The sequence below is a fragment of the Neofelis nebulosa genome, chromosome 11 (assembly GCF_028018385.1).
Source record: "Neofelis nebulosa isolate mNeoNeb1 chromosome 11, mNeoNeb1.pri, whole genome shotgun sequence".
Lineage (NCBI taxonomy): Eukaryota > Metazoa > Chordata > Mammalia > Carnivora > Felidae > Neofelis > Neofelis nebulosa.
Window position 1 is genome coordinate 91,768,499 of NC_080792.1, and position 23,941 is coordinate 91,792,439.

Consider the following 23,941-nt stretch of genomic DNA (forward strand, 5'->3'; position numbering starts at 1 on the left):
ATGTGTCGGCTGAGAACACGCTACCTGCCAGATGCCTGGATAAGCACCGGGATGCAGCTAAACGGGGGCCGGGGTGGCTGGATTGACATCTGGAACACCGTAGTCACAGGTGTGGGGTGGGACAGGCCATGAGGACCACACGCGTCCCTGGGTCCGAGGTCACCTTGCCTCTCCCTCCATATCTCCCTTTGATGCCCTCTCTGTATGTCTTTGTCTTGCCCGCTATCTGCTCTGTTAGCTTTCGTCTCTGTGTCCTTGGCCGTCTGCCTCTCTCTTGGATTTCCTACTGTTTTTAACCAGCCTGGCCTTCTCATTCTCTCTCTCTCTCTCTCTCTCTCTCTCTCTCTCTCTCTCCCCCGGCCTCTGTTTCTGTGTTCATTCTGTTACTCAGTCTGCATCGATACTCTGTCGCATATTCTGTCCAGCCCTCTGCTCCTCTGCCTGTGACTCTACTCAACGTGTGGGTCTTGTCTCTATCTGCCTGTCTCCCTGTCCCTTCCCGTCTTCTCACCAAAGGACTGAGAGTCAACCCGGCTCCGGCCGCCTCTCCCCTGCTGACCGGACCTACCCGTGTCCATATGACAGGAGCCAGGGGGCAGGGGGCCCTCGTTCTTCAGCGAAGCCACCGCCACAGGCCGGGGTTCCAGGCTTCTCTTCCAGAGCTTTGCTCCACAAGCTGCTGTCTCATCAGGGTTGGGTGTTAATTCAGCGACCGATATTTGCATGCTAGCTCTGTGGCAACTGGATGTCCTATTTAATTTTCATTTGGCCCACGGCGGGGAAGAAGGCGCCTTCAGTCAACAAAGACGGTTGCGTTAGCAGGTTACAGGCGTAATTAGGCAGAGCTCGACTGAACCGCTAATAGATTCAGGCGCCAGGAAGGAATTAGAGATAAACACTGATTATTCAGTGCCGGCGCTGGGGTGTGCGAATGAGCGGACCCACCTGCATGACGGAGACAGTGTCAGCTGGGCGAGCTCGACCTTGCCTGCCAGGCTCTGCCGTGTCCCCACCTGTCTGTCATTCCCTCTCCGGCTGGTCTCTCTCTGCCCGATGGCATGTCCTTTCTTGTGACTGCTGTTAACAACTGACCACAGCGGGGATGACTTAAAACAGCAGAAATGTGCCCTCTCACTACCCTGGAGGTCGAAAGTCTAAAATCAGCGTGGGTGGGGCTGAAACCAAGGCGTCCGCAGGGTTTGTGCCCTCAGGAGGCCCTGGGGATGACGCCCTCCCTCCTCCTCTGGCGGCCCCTGGCGGCTCTTGGCTTGTGGCCGCCTCACTGCTGGGCACCTGCCTGTCCCCCTTCCTTCTGCACCAGACGCTCCTGTCCCTGCCTCTTAGAGGACACAGGCAGGTGTGTTCAGGGGTCATAATGAGGACGGCTTCCTCTTCTCAAGACCTTGAACTTCATCACCTCCGTGAGTCCCTCTTCTGCCGTCAGGAGGACACTGGCCCGTCCTCGGGGTTAGGCTGTGACGCCTGTACCAGAGCAGAAGTTAATTTGTTTTTCCGACCGTCTTCGGCCTCACTTCCGTGGCTCCGTCTGTCTGAAAGCCCCTGTGCCCCATCTCTGCACTTCCCAGCCCCTCTCGCTGCCTCCGGCTGTCCTTCGAACTACGGGGGTCCCGCTTGTGCCATTCTGCCTCTGGTTTCTTTGCGCGTGGGGATTCTCTGGCGTCCTGTCTTTCCGCCTCAGTTTCCTTACCTTATCTGACTGTCTGCCTGCCTCTCGGTCCTGTCCCTCCCCCTCACGCAGACCAGGATTCTGTTCCTCCCTGGCACGGAACCGGGCGATCACTGGTCGCCCGGCCCGCTCACGGATGCCTGACAGACACCTGTCTCTCGGTTCAGACGCCGCAGACGGAGGGGGGCCCCGAGTGATAACAGAACATCAAGGCTTCACTTTGCTTGTTGTTCGTTATCAAACGCAGAGGGAGACTCAGCCACGGACCGAATCCCCTCCGTTTTTCGTGTTTTTTGTTCACCGTGACATGATACAATTCTGCACTCCCCCCCCCCCCCCCAGTCATGGCGACAAGTGCAGGCTTTCCCCACGTGACGCTGCAGCCTGGCACGCCCCAGCTCAACGCCTGAGCCGCCTTGTGACCTCAGGGAAGTGACTGGTCTCTGAGCCTCTGCTCCTCTTCTGTAAGGTGCGTGTCCCAGTACTTCCCCCGATGGGAGGCATCCAGGTCGTTCTGTCCTCTCCGTCCCCATCTCGACCTTTGGAGGGCTTTGTCTCAGAGACTCATTCTTTCCAGGGTTCGGCTGACCTTTCCTCCGCTTGGCAAGATAATAATCCTCTCCCTTCCTTCCCTCCTTCCCTTTCTCCAGTCATTGTCCAATCGCTGTCCATCCTTGGGAACCACGATAGGATAGACTATGACTCCCAGATTTGCAGGCGAGGAAGTGGACAGAGGCTCTTGCTGGCTTGGGTTGCCCCAAAACCTGGCAGCACAGCGGAGGTGAGCCCTCACCTGTGACCCTTAAGAGACTTAACCCCCCCCAAACCCATGGCTGTTGCCTCAAGACCCAGTTTGGGGCAAGTTCACCAATGGACGAATCAGTGGTGGTCAGGGTAGGTGGGTCATGCTTCCCAGCTTCCCAGAATGGCTTCTGGGGTCCCTGTAGCTGTCCCCAGGCAGAAGGATATCAGGAAGAGAGAAATTCCTAATGAGCGTTTGAATAGCACTGCCTCACATTTATTTAACAAACATGGGGTGGTCATTCATTCACCATGTTGCAGACGAGAAAGTTGGTCTTTTACTCTCATTGGATTGCCAGCCCCTTCGAGTTTTCTCGGTTCAGATGCTCCCGCTCTCGCCGGAAGGGGCAATTTGTCTTTATTGTTGCCTCCCCAGCTTCAAGCTTTCCGTGCACAGGTTAGAAACTCACCTGTTTTATATTCTGCCTGCAAGCTGTACAGATGCATTTAATCGAGAAAACTTGGTGAACGATACATAAAGCCCAGTGGCCAGTCACTTCCTCGCAGTGACCCCGGGGGGCAGGTAGGTGGATGCTATTATCTAGTTAGTCTTGGCTACTGATGGACATTCTCCATCCACAGGGATGGTGATAATGGGAGTTTCCTCCAGCTTTCCCATCTCCCCTTATTAGCTATTACCCCCTCGACACAGCAAGTGTGCTTTGAGCTGAGCTGAATTTTTATTGAATTTTTCTCTAAGTGCTATCTTATTTGAAATGTCTTTCCTCATTTTCTGCAGGGACCAACAGGTAGCTGGATTTTGAAAGTGTATACTACCAGGATAGCCTATTATCAGAGGCCACAAAAATAGAGTTTAAGTGGTAGGCTAGGCAGACTTCAGAGTTATCTGATGCCCAGCACGGGGATTGAAAATCATGATTTACGTGGTAGCAAAAACCTGAGTTTTTCTCTGCCGGAAGTTTACAGCTGTCTTGAAGTTTTATAAATCATGACTCTAGGCACGTGAGGGCAAAGGGAGAAAAATGGAATGAAGTCACCTTCAGAGGTTGGCGTTGGACCTCAGGGCTTGCGGCCTCTCCTGGAGCTTTTGGGATGTAGGCGGATTGGGTATATCATAAGCCACAAGCCTTGTGGTCAATATTCGTGAGCCTTGAGGCTCCTTCGGTATTTCTCTACTGGCCGAACTTCACATCGTGCAAAACACAATTAATTAGTTCTTGTTGTGCATTCTTTCTCATTTGTTTTAACCAAAGTTTTAGGAGGTCAGTGTTCACCCTCAAAGATCCCTTTTTAGTTAGATAAGATGATGTCGTAACTGCATTTATTGGAGGAGGTGATTTGGCTGAGGAAATAGCACGGTATTTAGCCCATCTAGGACGGTGGGTCTTGACTCTAAGAGTCTCTCTTCTGATCTTGGCTGTGCCCCTGAGCAGCCTCTGTGTTAACCCGACCAGCCAGCTGGTGAGGAACAGAAACCATGGCACATGCATCTGCTAAGACAAGCAATGCACAGCGCTGGTCTCTACCGCGGTGGGGGCGGCAGGCACGTCAGAAACCCAAGGGGCAGGCTGTCAGGATGCGGACCCGGAAAGCTGGACAGCAGCTGAGGTTGCCATCCACTCATGGGATTCTTCTGTCTTCAAAAACCTCAGCTCTGCTTCCAAGAACATCTCTCCACATCTGCACTTTTGTCCAAACTGCCACGATGTCTTTTTATCCCCAATGGCTCAGGGCTTTCCCAATGGACATCTTAATTATTTGTGTTTGTTTATTTTTTCTTGTGAGAATGGATTCTTCCGAGTGGGGAATCTGTATCACTTGGTTGTTTGTTTATTGGTCATCTTAATGTACAGAATAGAAAAATGACCGAAGTATGCGTTCAGGTAACGCTTGGTGCACAAATGGATGAATGCATGAATGGATGAATGAGTGAGTGGATGAGTGGATGGATGGATAAGTGAATGGATGTGTGAGTGAATGGACAGGTGAGTGAATGGATGAATGAATGATTTGGATGAGTGGATGGATGAATGAGTGGATGGACGAGTGGATGAATGGATGGGAGAATGAATGAATGATTGGATGAATGGGTGGATGAAATGGATGAGTGGATGGATGGATAAGTGAATGGATGCGTGAGTGAATGGACGAATGAATGATTTGGATGAGTGAATGGATGAATGAGTGAGTGAATGAGTGGATGGGTGGATGGATGGATGAGTAAATGGATGTGTGAGTGAATGGACAGGTGAGTGAATGTATGGATGTATGAATGGATGGATAGATGAATGGATGGATGAATGATTATAATTCTATCTAGAAGGAGAAAAAATCGCCATATATGTCTAACATGCCAATGCTACACCTTCCTTAGCTCAATTACCATGTTTTCAAATTTGCACTCCAAATTTTCTGTTTTCTTGCCCAGTAGTTGTTAGTTCCAAATTTTTATCAAAGAAAAACACATCATCTGTCTGTAGAAGAGAAGAAAAATAGTGCTTACCATATAGATGGCTGAGAAGGTCAAGTTGAGCACCACAATTACATGTGCTGTGTTCCTTCACACCTGTTCTTTCTAACCCCATGCCCTGGCATCTATCAGGAGTGGACTATGAAAAGATTGAATGAGCAGGACCAGGATGCCAAGAAAGAACTGTGTCTTTCTGGAAATACAGAATGTGCCTAAATGATTCATTGGCAAAGTAAGCATTCTCTCTGTCCAAAATATCCAGTCTAAGACCCATGGAATTAGACTCCGAGTTTGCTTTTGTTTTTGCCAATCTGGGAGTAAATTTGCGTGTCCCTTTAGGAATTGAGCTTGTGTGTAGGGATGTCCGTAATGTTTTACCTCCGCTTGATTCAAAGCTCCATAGGATAAGAACTCTATCTCATTCACCAATGTTTATCACACACAGAAGTACTAATGTGTATGTAGGACGGACGGTATTAGGGAAATCTGTCAGCTAGAGCTGTCCTCACAAAATACCATGGGCTGGGTGACTTAAACAGTAGAAATTCATTTTATCAGTAAGGTTTGAAAGCACGGTGCTCTCAGGGCTGGTGTCTTATGAGGCCCCTCTTGCTGGCTTTCAGATAGCTGCCTCCTGGCTGTGTCCTCACATGGCCCTTTATCTGTGCACATGCACAGAGGAGAAGGTCCCTGGTGTCTGTCCCTCTTCTTCTAAGGACACCGCTTCTACTGCATTGCACCCTAATCACCTCACTGGATCCTCATGACCCCCACCCAGAGGCCGTCTCTCCAAACACAGTCACACTGGGGTTAGGGCTTCGGCATGTGAATTTGGGGAGATGCAGTTCATTCCAGAGCTCTTTCCCAAGATGCAGTGAGCTCTCTCTGTGGTCGTTTAGTCTTTGCTAGAACGTCCCTGGGGAAGACCCTGCTGTTGGACACCTTCCAAGAGGACTGGTATCTGGAGCATCTTTGTCGAAGTGATCTGACTTGGGCTTGCAACCTTGGCCCAAGTGGGGTTTTGCTTCATGGGATGCTTTTGTTCCAACAGGGATGATGGTCTGCTCTGAGCACAGCAATGGGCAGGGGGCTTGGTGGGCAACCAGCTGGGATACGGATATGTGTCCTGTCCGTGGAAGGTGATAACCAGCCTGAGGGAAAGAACTAGTTAACTCTTTTTGGAGCTCTCACTCCCTCTCACTCACTCTCACTCTCACGATGTGCTAGGCACTGCTGACTCATTTAACTCACCCATGTTTTTGAGGCAGGTAAGACTATTTACCACGCGATGTTATGGATGTGCGATCAGAGGTGCAGAGACGTTAGGAAACTCACCCCGGGTCGCCCAGTGGGCAGGTGCTCCCGGGTGCTTGCAGACCCCAGAGCTGCCCCTCCCCACACTGCGCATTACTGAATTTTCAGCGTGGATGTGTCGACAGAGGCCGTCCTCAGGAACTAGTAGCCAAAGTACCGTTCCTGCTAATCCTCCATCAAAGGGATCTGTTAGTTGGAGCGAGCTTTTTTGAGTTTTCAAAAACACTTCTGTATTTAACCACATCACCTCTAAACCTCATATCATTTCTTGTTTTGCTTTTTCCTTTTTCTTTCCAGTTTCTTTGAAGGTCTTTTCCGGAAGGAAGACGAATGTGATTTCCAGGGTGCGATTATAGTGCAACCTTTGAGAATCTACCTTTCTGACTGAGGGCTGGGCTGCTGTTTTTCCGTTACTGGTAACTGTATTGTTTGCCAGTGAACCTTGGCTTCCAGAACACCAGAAGCCAGTCCCACATCATCAGCAAGGGGCTGGATTGCTTTTTCATTCTTGGACAGAAATAGCTAAAAACGCTATTGCCGCTCTGGAAGGTGGCGCCGACCAACTTACTCCGCGATAATAAAGTTTTCAGGTTCCCAATATCCACTGGACTGAGCACGAATGAGGTGCCAAAGACTCCCAAAAAGTTGCATTAACATTTTAAAGGCTTTCCTGCCCCAGGGAAGCATCTTCTTTTCACACTTAGTTTACAATGGGTCTGTTTCCTGATAGATGTGCTGTCAGAGAAAATCTGAACTGCTGTTTGCTCAGAAATGCAAAGGAAATTGGTCACTAAGTAGACGGTGATGTCATCTCTGGAGATGGTCGGAAGCCTGCGGTTCCTGGGTTAATGTGGAATAAGTCCAAATGAGCTCACCTCCCAAGGTCTCTTTAGATGGTTCAACATTGGGTGAATTTAGAGGAAGTGATAAAGTGATCACTGATCCGCTTGCTGAACGCAGACCCGTAGAGGGGCATGCTTGAGCCTCAGTAACGGAGGTGAGGACCTTATGGAAGATTCTGGCTGGAGGCACCTGCACCCAGGTGATACACAATGGCGACCGGCACGTCTACCATAAGCTCTTAGGTTAATTATGGTTGTTTGGTTTTCTGTAGTGGAAACATCACACCGGCTCAAACATGTTCTCCTTAAGAGGAAGTGTCCTGGCTTGTACAACTGAAAACATCATGATGCCACTATACAAAGTTGGGTCAAGGGTCTCTCTGGTTGAACCTGACTTTTTCTAGAACTTTTCATTCCTGAGAGAGGCCCTCTACGTGGGGACGCTGGACCACACTTAGGTCCCCAGCTGGCTCAGGGCCCCTCCTCTGCCTAGGCTTTTCCTCCTGGCCTCGCTCACTCCACGGCTACCCTGCCTTGCACAGGGATCAGCCTGTTGGCTTCCTGGACTGGTTTTATGAGGATATGCATGGGACAGGTTGGTCCTTCCCTGAGATTCCAGCTTCTTGAGGGCAGGAACCATGTCTAATTTACCTCTGCATTGTTGGGGTCTATACGGATGGGGTTTTGGAGTGGTGGTGATCCAGAACTGAAGGCCAAGAAAGATATTTTGAGACATCTTTGGTACAAAAAGGTGGTTTTATTAAAGCACGGGTGCAGAACCCATGGGCAGAAAGAGCTGCACTGGGGTCTTGACTGGTTACGTACTGTGGAGTTGGAGGAGGTAAAGTCAAAAGGGAAGCCCCCAGAAGAACTTTGATATGCTAAAGAGGATACCTGAGACAGGAGACCTAGCTATTGTCAAGCTAAGGTTGTTTTCCCTCCAGTGAGATTAACTTTACATCAGGAGGGGGTTCCTGGGGAAATGTTAACTCTGTATTTGCCTCAACTATTTGTCAATGGGCTGCAGGTGATAAAGAAATTTAATTTTTACCTGCCTTTTCCTTCTTGTCTTTGTTCCCACATCACCGTGGAGGGGAGGGTGATGTTGGGGCTCCCGGAAACTGAGTCCATACGTTTCTGGAGATGAGTCTATTGATAAGATTGCCTTTTTCTTGTAATTTACTAAGACGTTCATGAACCGATGGAGACTCATGTCCTACAGGACTGTGACCTCTATCAGCTAACCATTCGTTTTCCTCTTTCCTGTGTTCTTGGGCAGTCAGGAGTGCCCGAGGAATGTCACACACATGTCCCACCTGGGGCGGGTGTTGTTCCCGGGCGCTTTGTCCTCAGCTTGCCTTATGCTCCCTCATCAATATTACTACTGCCACTAACAATAATAGAATTATTATCACACCTAGGAGCTCACACTAGGTCGTGCAATGAGCATGTGGATATGCACACCAGCAGGTGCACACATATGGAGAATTTCATTCCGTAATGGCAACCATAGGACGTCAGCCCTGGGCTTAGCCTTGGCTGTGGAAACGCAGAAAGTAAGTACATGGTTCTTAGCTGGGATTTGAGACGTAAGACGGATGCTTCTTCCTTGGCCACGGTGGCCAACACTTCCTGCAAGTTATTGGGCATCATCTCCATCCCATTGGCTAACCCCAGGAGCCGAGAATTTAAATATAAACCGTCAGGCAGTTCAGAGTTCTTGCCTGGCTTTGTTTTCCCTTCTCTCAGTAATGTCGCCATCAGCCATCCCTTTCTGGTTGGAGATATGGCATCTATTTCCTGGTTTCTGGACTGGAGATAACACCTTGTTCTTAACCTTTGGCTCCCGCTGTGTAGATTATGATTTCAATATTAATTAGACAGGGTTTTTTTTTCCCCACTACGGTTTTGGCAACCTCCATTAAGAACGAACATTCTTAAATCCTTTAATGTGGCAAGTTCCCCAGCTTCTCTGCTGGCCCAGAATGTCACCGGAACTTCTCCCTCCTCCCGGGGTGAAGCCTCCCTGGCCCGTCTCCAGCTACCTGCAGCCACCTGTGTCCTCAGGAACACGGAGCTCTCAGAGCTTTGGGGCCCTTTGTGGGCTGCAGGTCTCAGACGCTGCTTAACCCTGGCTCTTACTGCCTTGTTCCTTTGGGAGATGCATTCATTTTGAGCTCAGTGGGAGAAATGAACACCTTCATTTCTGTGGCACGTGGGTGGGTGGCTCAGTTGGTGGAGCGTCAGACTCTTGATTGTAGCTCAGGCCATAACCCCAGGGTCATGAGATCGAGCCCAATGTCTGACTCCATGCTCACAGTGTGAAACCTGCATGGGATTCTCTCTCTCTCTCTCTCTCTCTCTCCCCCCCTTTTCTGCTCATGCCCAGCAGGAAGGGAATTTCATTTTCCTGAGCTTCAGCAAAAGCCCTGGAATTGACTTGACGGGAGCAGTTCACGCCCCATCTCGTTTCCGGCCTGGCTGCTTTGCTCAGGGGACAGGAACGTGATGACTGTCACGTCTGGGTCACCGGCCACTCCTGGATCTGGCTCTATGCAGTCGGAACAGACGGAGCATGAGGAAGTGAGGTCTCTCCAGGGAAAATCAGAGCTCTGCCACTCAGAGAAGCAGGAACGACTACGAGGCCATCAGCAGTAATAACAGAGTTCCACTCCGACTTGCCTGGCCTCTTAAAAATGCCGCAAAGCACAGGAGAGAGAGCATTCAAGCTATGACAGCGCCTGATCTCGATGTGATGCTGATTACAGACTCGCTATTCTAAGGAACTCCTGTGTCTAGTTCATGTAAGGCTCTCTAGTTCTGAGGGAGGGTATGTCACTATCCCCACTTTACAGAGGGGGAAACTGAGACAGCAAAGGTAAGTAACGCCCAAGACTTCACAAGTCATAAGTAGGGGCCTGGATGTGTACCCAGGCCTGTGTTGTTCTGCCGTCCGTGCTCTTAACCACCACTATATTTTCCCCCTGCTGCAGAAAACCAAGGTTCGTCTCCTGACTACTGACTGTGAGGCTCAGCGAGTCGGTTCAACTCCAAGAACCTCAGTTTCTTCCTCTTAACAGAAAAGATGAGTTCAGGCCGCCTCCCCAGCCCCGTATGCGCATATGATACAATACTGTTATTCATTAGTCAATCGGCAAACATCGACGTTTCCAGGTACTTCTCCAGGCCAAACAGGCAACAGCAGTGAGTAAGGCATTTCCCATCATTGACAATTTGTAAAATGCCCTTCGTGAAACAAATACACGCTTATTGTTACCATCACTGCCGCTCCTGGGAATAACTCAGTGGGCTTGTGGGTTGTGTCTCTGCAAGTTAGAACAATTTTTTTAGTGTTTATTTATTTTTGAGAGAGAGAGACAGAAGGCCAATGAGGGAGGGGCAGAGAGCGGAAGACACAGAATCCAAAGCAGGTTCCAGGCTCTGAGCAGTCAGCACAGAGCCCGATGCGGGGCTCAAACTCATGAACCGCGAGATCGTGACCTGAGCCGAAGTTGGACGCTCAACCGACTGAGCCCCCCAGGCGTCCGTGTGTCTGCAAGTTGAAAACCCTAAGTGTGAGGGCATTTTCCAGGCACGTTGACGACGGTAGAGACCGCAGCTTGGCTGTGTTCAGCCCTTAGTGGAGACCTTTTACTAAACTTTATAAGATGCTATTAGTCATAACACTGAGGTTGCCAAGCCCTCCCTTTGTGGCCATCGTTCTAATACAAAGTGACACTGGGAAGCCCGCAAGGTGAGGCTCGGGCAGACACTTGGGTAACACCTGTCAGCCTGGCCTCAGCCGTGACAGACGACGCCAGCGGCTCCCGGAGGCACCTGCTCTGTTGTTCCCGTGGCTCCACTTTGCAAAGCTGATCTTGCCATTAAAAGGCTTCATGGTGGAATGGCTGCCTCTGCAAAAGACAGAGCCAGGTGCATTCAGAGCTGTGTGCCAGAAGCTGACGTCCCCTTGCCTGAGAAGCCCCCACCCCAGCTGACCCTGAGCAAAGCAGTGGCCTGGCCCTCTGCTCAGTGTGGCTGAGGGATGCACAGACCTGTGAGATGACTGCAGCTCCCTGGCAGGTGGCCTGAGAGCCATGGGGCACATTCCCACTCCTGGCGAGTTCCGGGAGGGACCCGATCCCTCGTCTGCTCTGCTCTGCTTGCTTACCTGGAGCCCAGGGGACTGTGCACTCCCTCCCTCCTGCCCTTGGACCTGCTGTTTCCCTCTTAAGTCAGGCTGTGTAGACACCCAAAGCCTGCCATCCACTGTCTGTCCGCTGCCCCTCCCCTGCCTCTCTGTTTCTTCCCTGGCCCTGTGCTCGTATTTTGACCTCGCCATTGAAATAAAATGCTCATTCCTTCCCATTTCATATTGCTGATGATGCATTTCAGACAGTCTTTAGAACTGTGATTATATGTGGGTAGATATGCTGCATAGACATGTATACTGCAGAGTGCAGCGCCCGGGCCACCTGGCATTGGTCTGGGTCCTGGTGTTATTCCACCGCACCTTACCTCGGCCAAGTTGTGCCAAGTTTCCAAGCCCAGCTGCGTGATCGCCTCCAAATACCGATCTCCTACTCAGTACAGTGTCTTCTTGTTTGTTTCATGGCCAGCATGAGACGATTTTCCGGTTTTCCCAAGTTTCTCCAGACTGGCCTTTCTTTACGGCAACCAGGAAGGTAGAGATTGGAGAATTATTTTATTCGCTTTTTGTCAAACAATTTTAATGTCTATTCATTTTTGAGAGACAGAGAGTGAGTATGGGGGGTGGGTGGGTGACAGAGAGAGATGGAGACACAGAATCCGAAGGAGGCTCCAGGCTCCAAGCTGTTAGCCTGATGGGGGGCTCGAACTCACAAATCGCAAGATCATGACCTGAGCTGAAGTTGCACGCTCAATCGACTGAGCCACACAGATGCCCCTTATTTGCTTTTTAAAAATTTATTGATAGGGGCGGCTGGGTGGCTCAGTCAGTTAAGCGTCCGACTTCGGCTCAGGTCATGATCTCACGGTTCGTGGGTTCGAGCCCAGCATTGGGCTCTGTACTGACAGCTCGGAGCCTGGAGCCTGCTTCGGATTCTGTGTCTCCCTCTCTCTCTGCCCCTTCTCCACTCACTATCTGTCTGTATCTCTAAATAATAAATAAACATGAAAAAATTAAAAAAAAAACATATCGATTAATTTGGGGAATGATTCTCCGGTGCCTGGTTGTCTCCTCCAGCCTTTTTCATCAGTTACTTAAAGTGATGGATCCTATAGGCCTTTCAAATACAAGTGATAGAGTCTCCATTTCACTGTAACTAAGGCTCTGGGAAGTTTATGTGCCCACATCAGTTGAGTACCAAACAAGTAAAATGAGGCTTGAGTCCCGATTCGTCCCACTCCAGAGTCTGTGTTTGGTCGGCTCTGAGCTACCACCCAGGAGGATACAAACTCAGGAACACTTGGTGAATCTCCAGGATTTTTTTTATGGGGTGGTGTATTTGTGAGGGGCCCCGTGGATTGTGACAGCACACGGGCATCGCAGCGGATGCCAAAGGATTCCACTGAGCACAGGAAGATCAATAAGAGTCTTGGACCCTCTGGGGAAGCACTTGGAAAAGCCAATACTTCTGCACAGAACCAGGCTTATGGTATTCACCTAAGGTAGCATGATAAGGGGTACAGCAAAACGAGACAAAAACGGAACAAAACAAGAATACGGTCCAATGGGAAACGTTTAGAGAGGGTCTTTCTGCGCAAAGAAGGCATCCCTCAAGACTGAATCAATGAGCACTCTCATATTCTGCATTATCCACATGTTCATTAAAAAATCAGTGGCCGGACCGATCAATGCAACTGCAGGGGCCGAGACCTGTCAGCACAGAGACCACACATCGCAGAGAAGTAGGCACCTGCTCTCCGGGAAGAAGGGGTTCTTTCAGGTCCAATCAATAGATGACATCTGCAGCCTGCGTAACCCACGGAATGCTGATAGAGCTGTTTGAAAACGCCAGGGCTAATCAGTTCTGTTGTTACTTGATTTAACTTCGAGAATTGCCTTGTTTCATTGATGGAAAGGGAGCAGGATTAAGAGGGAAAAGAAAATGCTTTTCATATGTGATCCAGGCAAGACAGTGTGAGATGAAAATCAACTATTTTAACATGGGAACGCCCCCTTTGTAGGACGGGGGGTTTTGGAGGTTGACTTGCAGATGGGGGCAGGCGGGTCCCCCTGGCAGGCTGGAGGGCAGTGGTCAGCTTCAGGCACAGGCTTTGCAAGTCCCTGGTGTGAGTGTGCTGTCGGGACCCTCGTCATAAGTGCTGGGTTTGAGCTAATCGAAGGTTTCCCAATCCTGACAGTTGAAGTCTGATACTTCTTTCTTCTTCAGGAGGGTCTGTGCTGTGCATTGTAGGGGGTTTACACGCGTCTCTAGGGTTTACTCACTAGATGCCAGTGGCAACCACCTGCCTGAATTGTGACAACCAAAAATGCCCCCCAGAATAGCTTTACGCTAGAGGTAAAACTGTCCCTGGGTGAGAACCACCGAATTCTACCTCCAGAAAAAAGATGGGATGGAGGGGAATATATTGGACCTCGTAAGCCCATGTTTAGAAGTTTGGGGCTTTAGGGATGATCAGCAGCCGGAGATGAAACTATTGCCAGACATTGTCTATGCATCTCTTATTTCTCGACACCCGTTTTACTTCTCCTGACAAGCTTGTCCATGCAATTGGGACTGTGGCCACAAGTAGCTTCAAGCTCATATCTGTGCAACTTTATGATCAGGAAGGAAAAGAATCTTTTCCAACTAAGTTCAGTCCAAAAGCTCCCGCAAAGGGCTCTGGTCCAGCTTTGGTAACACATCTGACTGTAAGTGACTTCTAAGCCGTCTGTGTTGGGAGGGAGCTGAGGGATTCTGTTGGCTCACATGCTCTCTTGTTGGGCAGGCCTCCTGCCAGGGAGAAAGGAGGAAGTTTTTCTGATCGGTTCATTCACTCATTCATTCATTCATTCATTCATCCACCTGTCTGTCCATCCAACTATCCATTCACTGACGTGTCCATCCATCCATCCATCCATCCATCCATTCATCTACCCATCCATACATCCATCCACCCGTCCATCCATCCATCCATCTATCCATCCATTTTTCCATCCACCCATACACGCATCCATCCAGCCATCCACCTGTTCATACATCCATCCATTTTTCCATCCATCCATCCATCCAGCCAGCCATCTATCCATCCATCCATCCATCCATCCATCCATACATCCATCCACCCGTCCATCCATCCATCCATCTATCCATCCATTTTTCCATCCACCCATACACGCATCCATCCAGCCATCCACCTGTTCATACATCCATCCATTTTTCCATCCATCCATCCATCCATCCATCCATCCATCCATCCACCTGTCCATCCATCCACCCACCCACCCATCCATCCATCCATCCATCCATCCAACCATCTACCCATCCATCCATTCATCTATCCATCCATCCATCCATCCATCCATCCATCCATCCACCTGTCCATCCATCCATCCATCCATCCATCCATCCACCTGTCCATCCATCCATCCATCCATCCATCCACCTGTCCATCCATCATCACTCATATACTCTGTGCCATTCCTTGTCCTGTGTGTGGAGGATTTGAAGATGAATTGCATATTTGTGTCTGCCTCTGACAGGTTTCCGGTCTGCTTTTACTAGATGTTCAGCTAAACCTGAGACGGAGAACTGAGTTATCTCAACAGGTGGTGACAGTACACTCTTCAGTGATTTGGGAAATGACTGAAAATGGCCTGGAAGTAGATACAGAGGTTAGGAGGGAGCAGATGGAATCTGTTTAGGAAGCCAATGAGAAAGAAGGCATTCTCAGCACTGGACAAGCATCTGTTAATTGTTGTTTTCTGATGCCCAATGTGCTTGGGCAAATAGGGAGATACCAGTTTTCTTTTTTTTTTCTTTTTTTTTTTCAACGTTTTTTATTTATTTTTGGGACAGAGAGAGACAGAGCATGAACGGGGGGGGCAGAGAGAGAGGGAGACACAGAATCGGAAACAGGCTCCAGGCTCCGAGCCGTCAGCCCAGAGCCCGACGCAGGGCTCCAACTCACGGACCGGACCGTGAGATCGTGACCTGGCTGAAGTCGGACGCTCAACCGACTGCGCCACGCAGGCGCCCCTCTTTTTTTTTTTTTTTTTTTTTGGGAGATACCAGTTTTCTTGAAGCACAGATAGCGGGAGAGGCACTGGGGTGTGTGCAGGAGGACGAGTGTGAAGTTGAGCAAAGGAGTTTGGAGTTTAGCCCCTGGTCAGAGAGGAGCCTCAGGACAATGGCCATTGGGTGATAGAGTTTTTGAAAATGAGCCTTGGAGATAATGAAATTCAGGCAATCATGTAGGAGGTGGGTAGGAGAGAGGGAAGAGTATTTCGGAAGTTCTCTTGCAAGGAGGGGAACAATCCACTGGAGGGCTTGAGAGGAGACCAGAGAGAAACAGTGGTGACAACTGAGTCGAAGAGTTAGACTCAGAGCAGAAAGAGCTATAATATCCTCAAAACCTCCCTTCCCTCCATCCCATGACCATGACCATGACTGCAAGGTCCTGCCCAACCCCTACACTCCTTGACCCCCTTTGGCTTCCTTTATAGCATCTGCCTCTAGCCGACCTTCTCCTCCAACTGGCATATTTGCTTGATCCTGTCTGTCTCCCGCAACAGAACGTGATCTTTGTGAGTTCTCACGTGTCTCTGTTGTTCGCATCTGCCCCCGTGTCTAGCACAGCATCTGGTCCCTCCAGGGTGTTCAGTAAATATTCACTGAGCTTGTTCATTCACCCACCTATTATTCGTGTATCCAGTCACTACTCAATCGTGCATATACCCAGTCATATGTTCAATGCACCATTTAAAGACTGCCTTCTCCAGTTGTTTCATGAAAAAGAACATTCTTAGTGGGTATGTGGGTGTTTGAAAGGAAATAATGTCTAAATCTATAAGCAGAAACTGATAGATACTTCAACTGATGCTCTGTGTCACAGTTTAGACCTTGCAATTCACTCCTCAGTGGAGAATTCTTCCTTTTGACAGGCAATCCAAAGAAAGAAGATCTTCTTAAGTATTTTCCTGTGGATGGGTAGAGAAGTCTGGAATGTGACAGCTCGTACCTTGGGTGGAGGGTTTGCTTTCAAAATCATGGCCGCCGAAGATGTCGAAATTGGGATACTCAGACATTGCTGGTGGGAATGTAAATAGGGCCACTGCTTTGGGAAATAGTTTAGCAGATCCTGAAAACATTAAACGTGGAGTTCTCACATAACCCAGCAATCCCACTTGTAGGCGTATATTGAGGAGACATGAAAATGTAAGTCCTCATAGGCAGAAACTGGTACGTGGATGCTCATGGCAACTTTATTCATAATATCAAAAAAAGGAGAAATAGCCCAAGTGTCCGTTTTCCCCTGGGGGGTGAAACACATGCGGTCTATCCAGATAAGAGGCCATTATTCAGCTGTAGAAAGGAATGAAGCCCTGATCTATGTTACAACGTGAATGAGCTTGAGAACATGATGCTGAGAGAATCCAGGCACCAAAGGACACATAGAGCAGGATTCCATTCATATGAAATGTCTAGAGTAGAAAAATTCATAGAAACAGAAAGTAGACTGGTGGTCGCCAGGACCTGGCGGGGGGAGGGGAGTGAGGAATGAAGCGATGTCTAAGGAGTATGCGGTTTCTTTTGTGGATGACAAAAATACTCTAAAAGTAGATAGCGATTATTGCAAACTGTGAATCTACCAAAACCCATCCACTCGTCCACTTTACAAGGTGAATTTAATGATAGGTGAATTTCATCTTAATTTGTAAAAAGCACGGCTGAATTCTCGTGGGCCGTGTAAGCAGGTTCAATGGGAGGAGAACTACAGAGGTTCTCAAGCCACAGATCCCCCTTCTGTCCACAAGGGAGAGAGTTGGTGCAGATAACGATGTGGGCAACATCAGGATTATTACTTCAAAAGAGGGAGTTGGATTTATGGAGAAGTATGGATACTAAATTATTTATTTGAAATGCTGCTTGTGTGATTTTTGGCACTAACACAAAAGAGACGAGGCAGCCACGGGAGCCCGGGTGGCTCAGCTGGTTGAGCGTCTGACATCAGCTTGGGTCATGATCTCACAGTTTGTGAGTTTGAGCCCCGCGTCGGGCTCACCACTGTCAGTACAGAGCCCGCTTCACATCTTCTGTTCCCCTCTCTCTGTGTCTCTCTCCTGCTCACCCTCTCACACTCAAAAATAAATAAAATATCAAAAAGAATTAAAAAAAGAAATCGTTGCTGCCGAGAAGCACCTTGGAAGCTTTGTTGTTATTAGGGTTTGAAGAGCCTTCAGAACCTTCTAACGAATTTGGATTTGAATTTGTAGCAAAAATGGGAGAGGTAAGACACGCGTATCACAGCTCCCTAGCTCCTGTCCCAGGAAGACATCACTAATCAGTCCTTGCACGCCTCTCCCCAGAGTCCAGACTCCTTCTCAGGACAAGCCCCCAGCGCCTGTGAGGATCCTCCTACGCTCACAAATGCGATGAAACCTTTCCTACTTATGGTACAGTCTGTGGGAGCCGGGAGCAGTATCAAATAAGGACTGCAGCATAATGTCCGCGAGGGACACCTTTGTTCCAGATGATTTCATACACTGAAAAAATAACAATAAACCCACCTCCTTCCCTGGGCATCCGAGGCATACTGTCAATGAAAGCATTACGCCCAAGGCTGTAAAATGCCAATTCTTGAGGCAAATACAGTCCCAAGACTTGCTTTGTTTGTCCAGGATCCTTCTTTACAGTTTTCCCGTCAGTGGCCAGTGTTGAAACTTGATAGATTTCGCTCTCTACCTGGATTTCCTGTTTCTTTTGAAAAGCAATCAGGCGCCCTCAAAGAGCAGTGCTAGCATTCATGCGTGAAAGCAACTCATCCAAGCTGTGGTGGCCGCCTCCCTCGAGTGAAAGAGGCTCCTTCCGGTTTGCCTTGTCCCAATACCCCAGGCCCATTACACCCACCTGATGGGCCACTCAGGGCTGTGTTGTGCTGTGTGTGTTGTGTTGTGTCTGCTTACCTAGCCTGAACACTATTTCATACCACTCCTTTATTTATGAGAATTTATGGGTAAATTACCTTCTTGCCAATTGAAGGCTGTTGTGGATGTACAGGGTAATAGGATGATGAGTTTGCTTTGCTTCATTCATGTAAATCTAGACGTTGGATCACGCAAGGATCTGGTGTCATCTCACTCTGGCGGTGTGGGGGAGGCGGGATTGGAGGTACAGTGGATGTACCACACTACCCAATCAAGGTTTGTTGCCATGGATGAGCTCAGTGCTTGTGGACAAGACTTTCTCGGGCAGTTCAGAGAAAGTCTCTCGTAGGCAAGGGTTTCATTAACCTCTATTCGTGTCAGAGAGAACACAAGCGCCATCAATGGTCCCGCAAGGTGATGCCGAGAACATTGCTTGTGCACCCGGAATTTCCCCACGAAGGGCCGGGGCTGGGCTAGATTCTGAATTTCCAGTTCCCTTGAGAACGACTCCGTGAAGAGTGTGAGTGTGGAGGTCCAGCCTTCTCTTGGCGGTGGGGACCATGCCTTGCATCTGCCGGGCCCTGTCCGCTTGGGACTTTCAAAGTCCCTCTTCCAATGTCTCTTTGTGGAACAGGTGGTCGAGAGGCCACTGCTTGTGTTTATTTCTGTCCTTTGTCTGGGAATCACAGAAATAAACTCTTCCGCTATTGGTACCTTAAGTTCACCATGCGTGATTCTCTGACTTTCCAAGCGCTTTTCCTAATAGACATTACCTAAGTAGCTGTCGTAGAAGTTGGAAAAATTCTGTGGAACTTTCTCTTATTTTTCCCCTTGAAAACCTGTTTATCCTGCCAAAATACCTTATGAATGTGTGTGTGTGTGTGTGTGTGTGTGTGTGACTAATTTACATGCAAGCCCTGAACATCTAAGCCTTAGCTTCAACATCTGTGCCAATGGAGCCTAATTAACAGCGCGTCTCCCCAGCAGGCCCAGTGCACGCAGTCAGAGCGGGCGCAAGAAGCCGGGCACAGCCATACGCTGGGCTCTCACCAGATAAGCACCCCCTAATCCCTTCTGGGGCACCGTTCGATGAATGTGAAGTGCTTGGATCTTTTGCTAAGCTAACGAGCATTGGTGGTGCTTTTAAAATCCCCCAATGCCAAGGGATGAGACACTAAAATGAAACCATCCTACAAATAAGGGTAAGCTAAACTTTGTACTGAGCCGTAGTCTGGCCTGGGACACTCTGAAGTTTTAATAAGGAATAATTTGGGGAAGATACTTATCTAGAAATAACAAAACCTTACTGAACGTGTTTTGGGGCAGGGGCACCTGGGGGGCTCAGTCGGCTAAGCATCTGACTCTTGATTTGGGCTCAGGTCATGATCTCACAGTTCGTGGGATTGAGCCCTGAGTCGGGCTCTGTGCTGACAGCGCGGAGGCTGCTTGAGATTCTCCCTCTCCCTCTCTCTCTGCCCCTCCCCTGCTTGTGCATGCATGTTCTCTTGTTTTCTTTCGCTCTCTCTCTTTGTCAAAATAAATAAATAAACATTAGAAAACAAGACAGTGTTTGGGGACAGAGCTTTTTCCCTAGAGGAAAAAAAACTAACATGTCTTAGTTTTGCCATAGTGATGGCCCGTCGCATAGAGTCCAGGACTGTCCTGTGCCATCTAATGGAGCTTGGCTGAGAGAGTTATCAGGGAGTCCTTCTGTGCAGATGTCGTGTGTGTCTCTAATTAAGGTGAACAGGGAACCCCTCCTGTGGTTCTGAGATGAAAACAGCCAGTGAACGTGTTCATCCCCCAGGCCCCCCCGGGAGCTTTAGGGAAATACAATCAAAAACAATATCTTCTGCCAACTCAGAAAACCTCTCCAAAAAAAGCAGAGGAGAAAGAAAACGATTTCATTATTGAGTCCATATTAAACCAGAACGTGACGTGCATCACAGGCAATTTGCTGAGAGATTTGCAAAGGTAGAAATGTCACATTTAAAAAAAAATTTTTTTTAACGTTTATTTATTTTTGAGACAGAGAGAGACAGAGCATGAACGGGGGAGGGTCAGAGAGAGAGGGAGACACAGAATCCTAGGCAGGCTCCAGGCTCTGAGCCGTCAGCACAGAGCCCAACTTGGGGCTCAAACTCATAGACCGTGAGATCATGACCTGAGCCAAAGTCGGACGCTTAACCGACTGAGCCACCCAGGTGCCCCGAAATGTCACCATTTTATAAAGCCCAGCAGATATAATCCATTTCATACATGTTCTCCTAATAAGTCAATTTTTCTCATTTTTAAATTTGATTGGCCGCAGAAAACCCTGATTAGTTTACTAATCGCTACATACTCTGTGTGTGTAGTGCTTAGGAGAGTGACTGTCAGACCTGAGGACACAAGCAGGCAGGAGAAGGGACAATGGGCCCAGAGCCCCCTGGTTCAGGTCCCTGCACGAAGCCGGCAATCCTGCCCCCCTCCCCTCCTTGGGAGTTTAGTTGGAAGACCATGGATCAGTCACGAAGTTCTCGCTGCACGCTCCTTCTCCTGTGTCCCAACTGGACCCCACTGCTTGACGGAGAAGGGCCGTGGCTCCTGTCCTGTGTATTTGTGCTGGGCTATTAGCCCAAATCGGTTAGGAACACCTGTCTTATGTCCAGGTGTCATGAGCCTGACGCGAGGCTCAATCTCACGAAGCGTGGGAACGTGACCTGAGCCAAAATCAAGAGTCAGATGCTTCACTGACTGAGCCGCCCGGGCACCCCTTCCCCAAAACACGTCCGATAAGGTCTTGCTCTTTCTAGGTAAGTATCTTCCAAAAATTATTCCTTATCAAAACTCAGCTCAAATCCTGACTCTGTCTCTTGCTGGCTCTGTCCCCTTGGCCAACTGGCCCCTCTTAGCTTCAGTTGGTGCATTCTGATAGAAAAACCAGGATACTTCATGTTACACAGTCATTGTGAGGATTGAATGTATACAGGACATACTAAGTTCTAAGAACAATGCCCAGTGCACAGAGAGCGCTCCACATAGGCTCCTGACTATTAGCCCTTCTCTGATTTCAGGGGTTCCTGGCTTATAAGGCAAACCCAAAAATGTAGGCAAGTGCTCCTTAAGGGGCGAGACTAACCGTTTTTGCAAAACTACGGAAGACATATTAAACAGCCTTTAAGTTTGGATCAAAAATGACCGTTAAAAGTTTTTTTAAGGAGCACCTGGGTGGCTTCGTCTGTTGAGCGTCCGACACTTGGCTTCAGCTCAAGTCACGATCTCCCGGTTCGTGGGTTCGAGCCCCACCTCGAGCTGTGTGCTGACAGCGTGGAGCCTGCTTGAGATTCTCTCCCTCCCCTTCTCTCTCTGCCCCTCCCCAGCTCATGCATTCTCTTTCTCTGTCTCTCTCGCACTCTCTTGCTTTTTCTCTCAAAATAAATAAACATTAAAAACAGCTTTTATTGATGTATTTTGCATGTCTGCATAGAGATGTATGCATTTTTTGTGTACGTGTGAGAAACATACCATCCCATTCTGTAGCTTTTCTTCCTTGATATGTTGTCAGGTTGAGAGCAGGGTGGTGAGGGGAGTTACAATGCACGGCCAGGCTTCCTGCCGTTGAGACAGATCCATTCGGTGGCAAACTCAGCGAGGGGCAGGGATGAGCACACAGACTAACCTCTCCCTTCCCTTTTTGAAGACAGCGAGATGGTGGGAAGCGTGATGGCAGGCGCCGTGTGAGTCCCGGACCTGCCGCTTCCGGCTCGACGACCCTGGGCCGGCTACCGGTGCTGCCCCGTCCTCGGCTCCCTTATGCAACTGGGAAAGGCAACAGCACTCCGGATTATAGTTCTACAATCCAAGAGCTCCGTTTTCTACAACATAAATATGTGTAATGCATGTAAAACGCTTATGTTCTGTAAATGTAACATGTGCGTGAAATACACACTAACCCATAAAGCATGCACAGAAATTGTACCTATACTATATAACATTAAGATACATAATGAATATATAATGCAAACAAATGCGACATATTTATATGTTATGTAAATATAAAATATGCATGAAATGCACAGTGAGCCATTAGACACAAATTATATGTAATTACATACATACTCTGTAGAGTATACTAATAATGAGATATATAATGCATCGTACTATGATATACATACAAATTGTATATAATTACTAGACGTATATGCCCTGTATAGCATAATGCTAATAATACACTATACTGTATTGTAGTATAATATACACAGTATATGTGTATACATATACGTATGTATACGTACATAATAATATATTATTAGTATTATACTCTACAGAGCATATCTGTATAGTCTTACACTATATATAGTATATATGTATAGCCATATACTATATTACTATACATAATATATATCACTATATATTACATTGTGTATTTGTATATATAGTGACTATACATGTATATTAAACACGCACACAGAGTGTCTAACCAGCACAACCCCTCCTGTGACCACCCCAGGTGCTTTGCCCAACCCCCGTCCTGTGACCACCCGAGGTGCTTTGCCCAGGTGATGAGCTGAATGGCACAGGCACTGCGACCTGGAGTTAGGCTACTCTTGACCGTATGAGGGTAAGTCAGAAGGAGGACCATCTGCTTCCCACCACAGTTGTCCACAGGTGAGTGAAACTTTGGATCGGGGGGGGGGCGACTGCACTGTCTGCCCCCGTCTAGAATCATCCATACCTCTAAGAAGCCCGGCTCCTTGTAATGGCAAATGATATTAGAAGCCAAAAGATTCCGGAGAAGTACCAGAAAAGCAATGAGTGGGGTTAGAAAAATGTGCATAAAAGGGCAGACACGTATGAACACGCATGTAAATATCTGTTGTTGCTGGGGCCGGGGAGGGGCAGGTAGAGACCCACGTCTGGGAGGCAGTAGAGAGAAGCCAGGGACGCTCCTCTAAGGGGGCGTGGCTGCCCTCCACCTGCAGGGTGCGTGCGCATCCCAGGGCCCTGCACCTGAGGCGGTGGGGGCGGGTCTCATGATGGTTCAGGAGGCTCTAGCCAGAGGGGGCTGCCCTTGACCTCAGGAAGAACACTGCTGCCTGTAGACAGAACATCTGCAGAAATACCACCTTCCTGGAGACCAGTTTCTCTCAGTGAAACTGCCAGGGTGGCGGGTGGGGCAGAACTTCTGGGGAAAAATCATGACCCGACACTCCCTGTTTTTCAGGATGAGAGAAGTTTTCTGTTTTACGCTGGGTTTGGTTTTGCCTTTTCGATGGTCACTAATGGAACATTTAAAAGTCAACTTGTGAATCCTTTCTCAGATCCTGGACTGAACTTAGGTGGCTAGGGACAAACTTGAAACTTGTGGTGAATGCTTTCCATCTGCCCGATTGATATCAGCAGGTGGGGGTCCCTGTCTGCCCTGCAGATTGTTGGGGGGTGGGGTTTACAGGCACATTTCCCCCATGGGAGAGTGGTGACCTACATGGCCTGGGAGAATGGCCCTGGTGGGGAGTATTTACTTATCTATCTATCTATCTATCTATCTATCTATAATTTGGGGGGGTTAAACCCAAATTCCCAAATACCTTGCTCCTGTGGCTGAATCTTTTCCTTAATTATGTTTTGTGTGATCTGGAAAGCGTATGTATATATTACATTTAAAAAATTTGTTAGGAGGGTAAATCTCCTACGTTAGGTGCTCTTACCACAATAAATTTAAATTTCTGACAAATTGGGTGCCTGGCTTCCCCAGGGAATATAGAGGTTGGGACTAAGTGAGTAAGATTCAAAGGTCATTTTCCTGGCTG

The 23,941-nt window shown here is 48.6% G+C and overlaps 1 protein-coding gene across 1 annotated transcript in view; it reads left to right on the plus strand.

The window, feature by feature from the left end:
* The window catches only part of LOC131489648 (transmembrane protein 132B-like), a 30,612-nt gene continuing 6,671 nt past the window's right edge, over positions 1-23,941 (plus strand). The window contains exons 1-2 of the mRNA XM_058691635.1: positions 1-109; positions 1,212-1,357. Of these exons, the coding sequence (XP_058547618.1) occupies positions 1-109; positions 1,212-1,357 (255 nt within the window). The remainder of the gene's footprint in view (positions 110-1,211; positions 1,358-23,941) is intronic.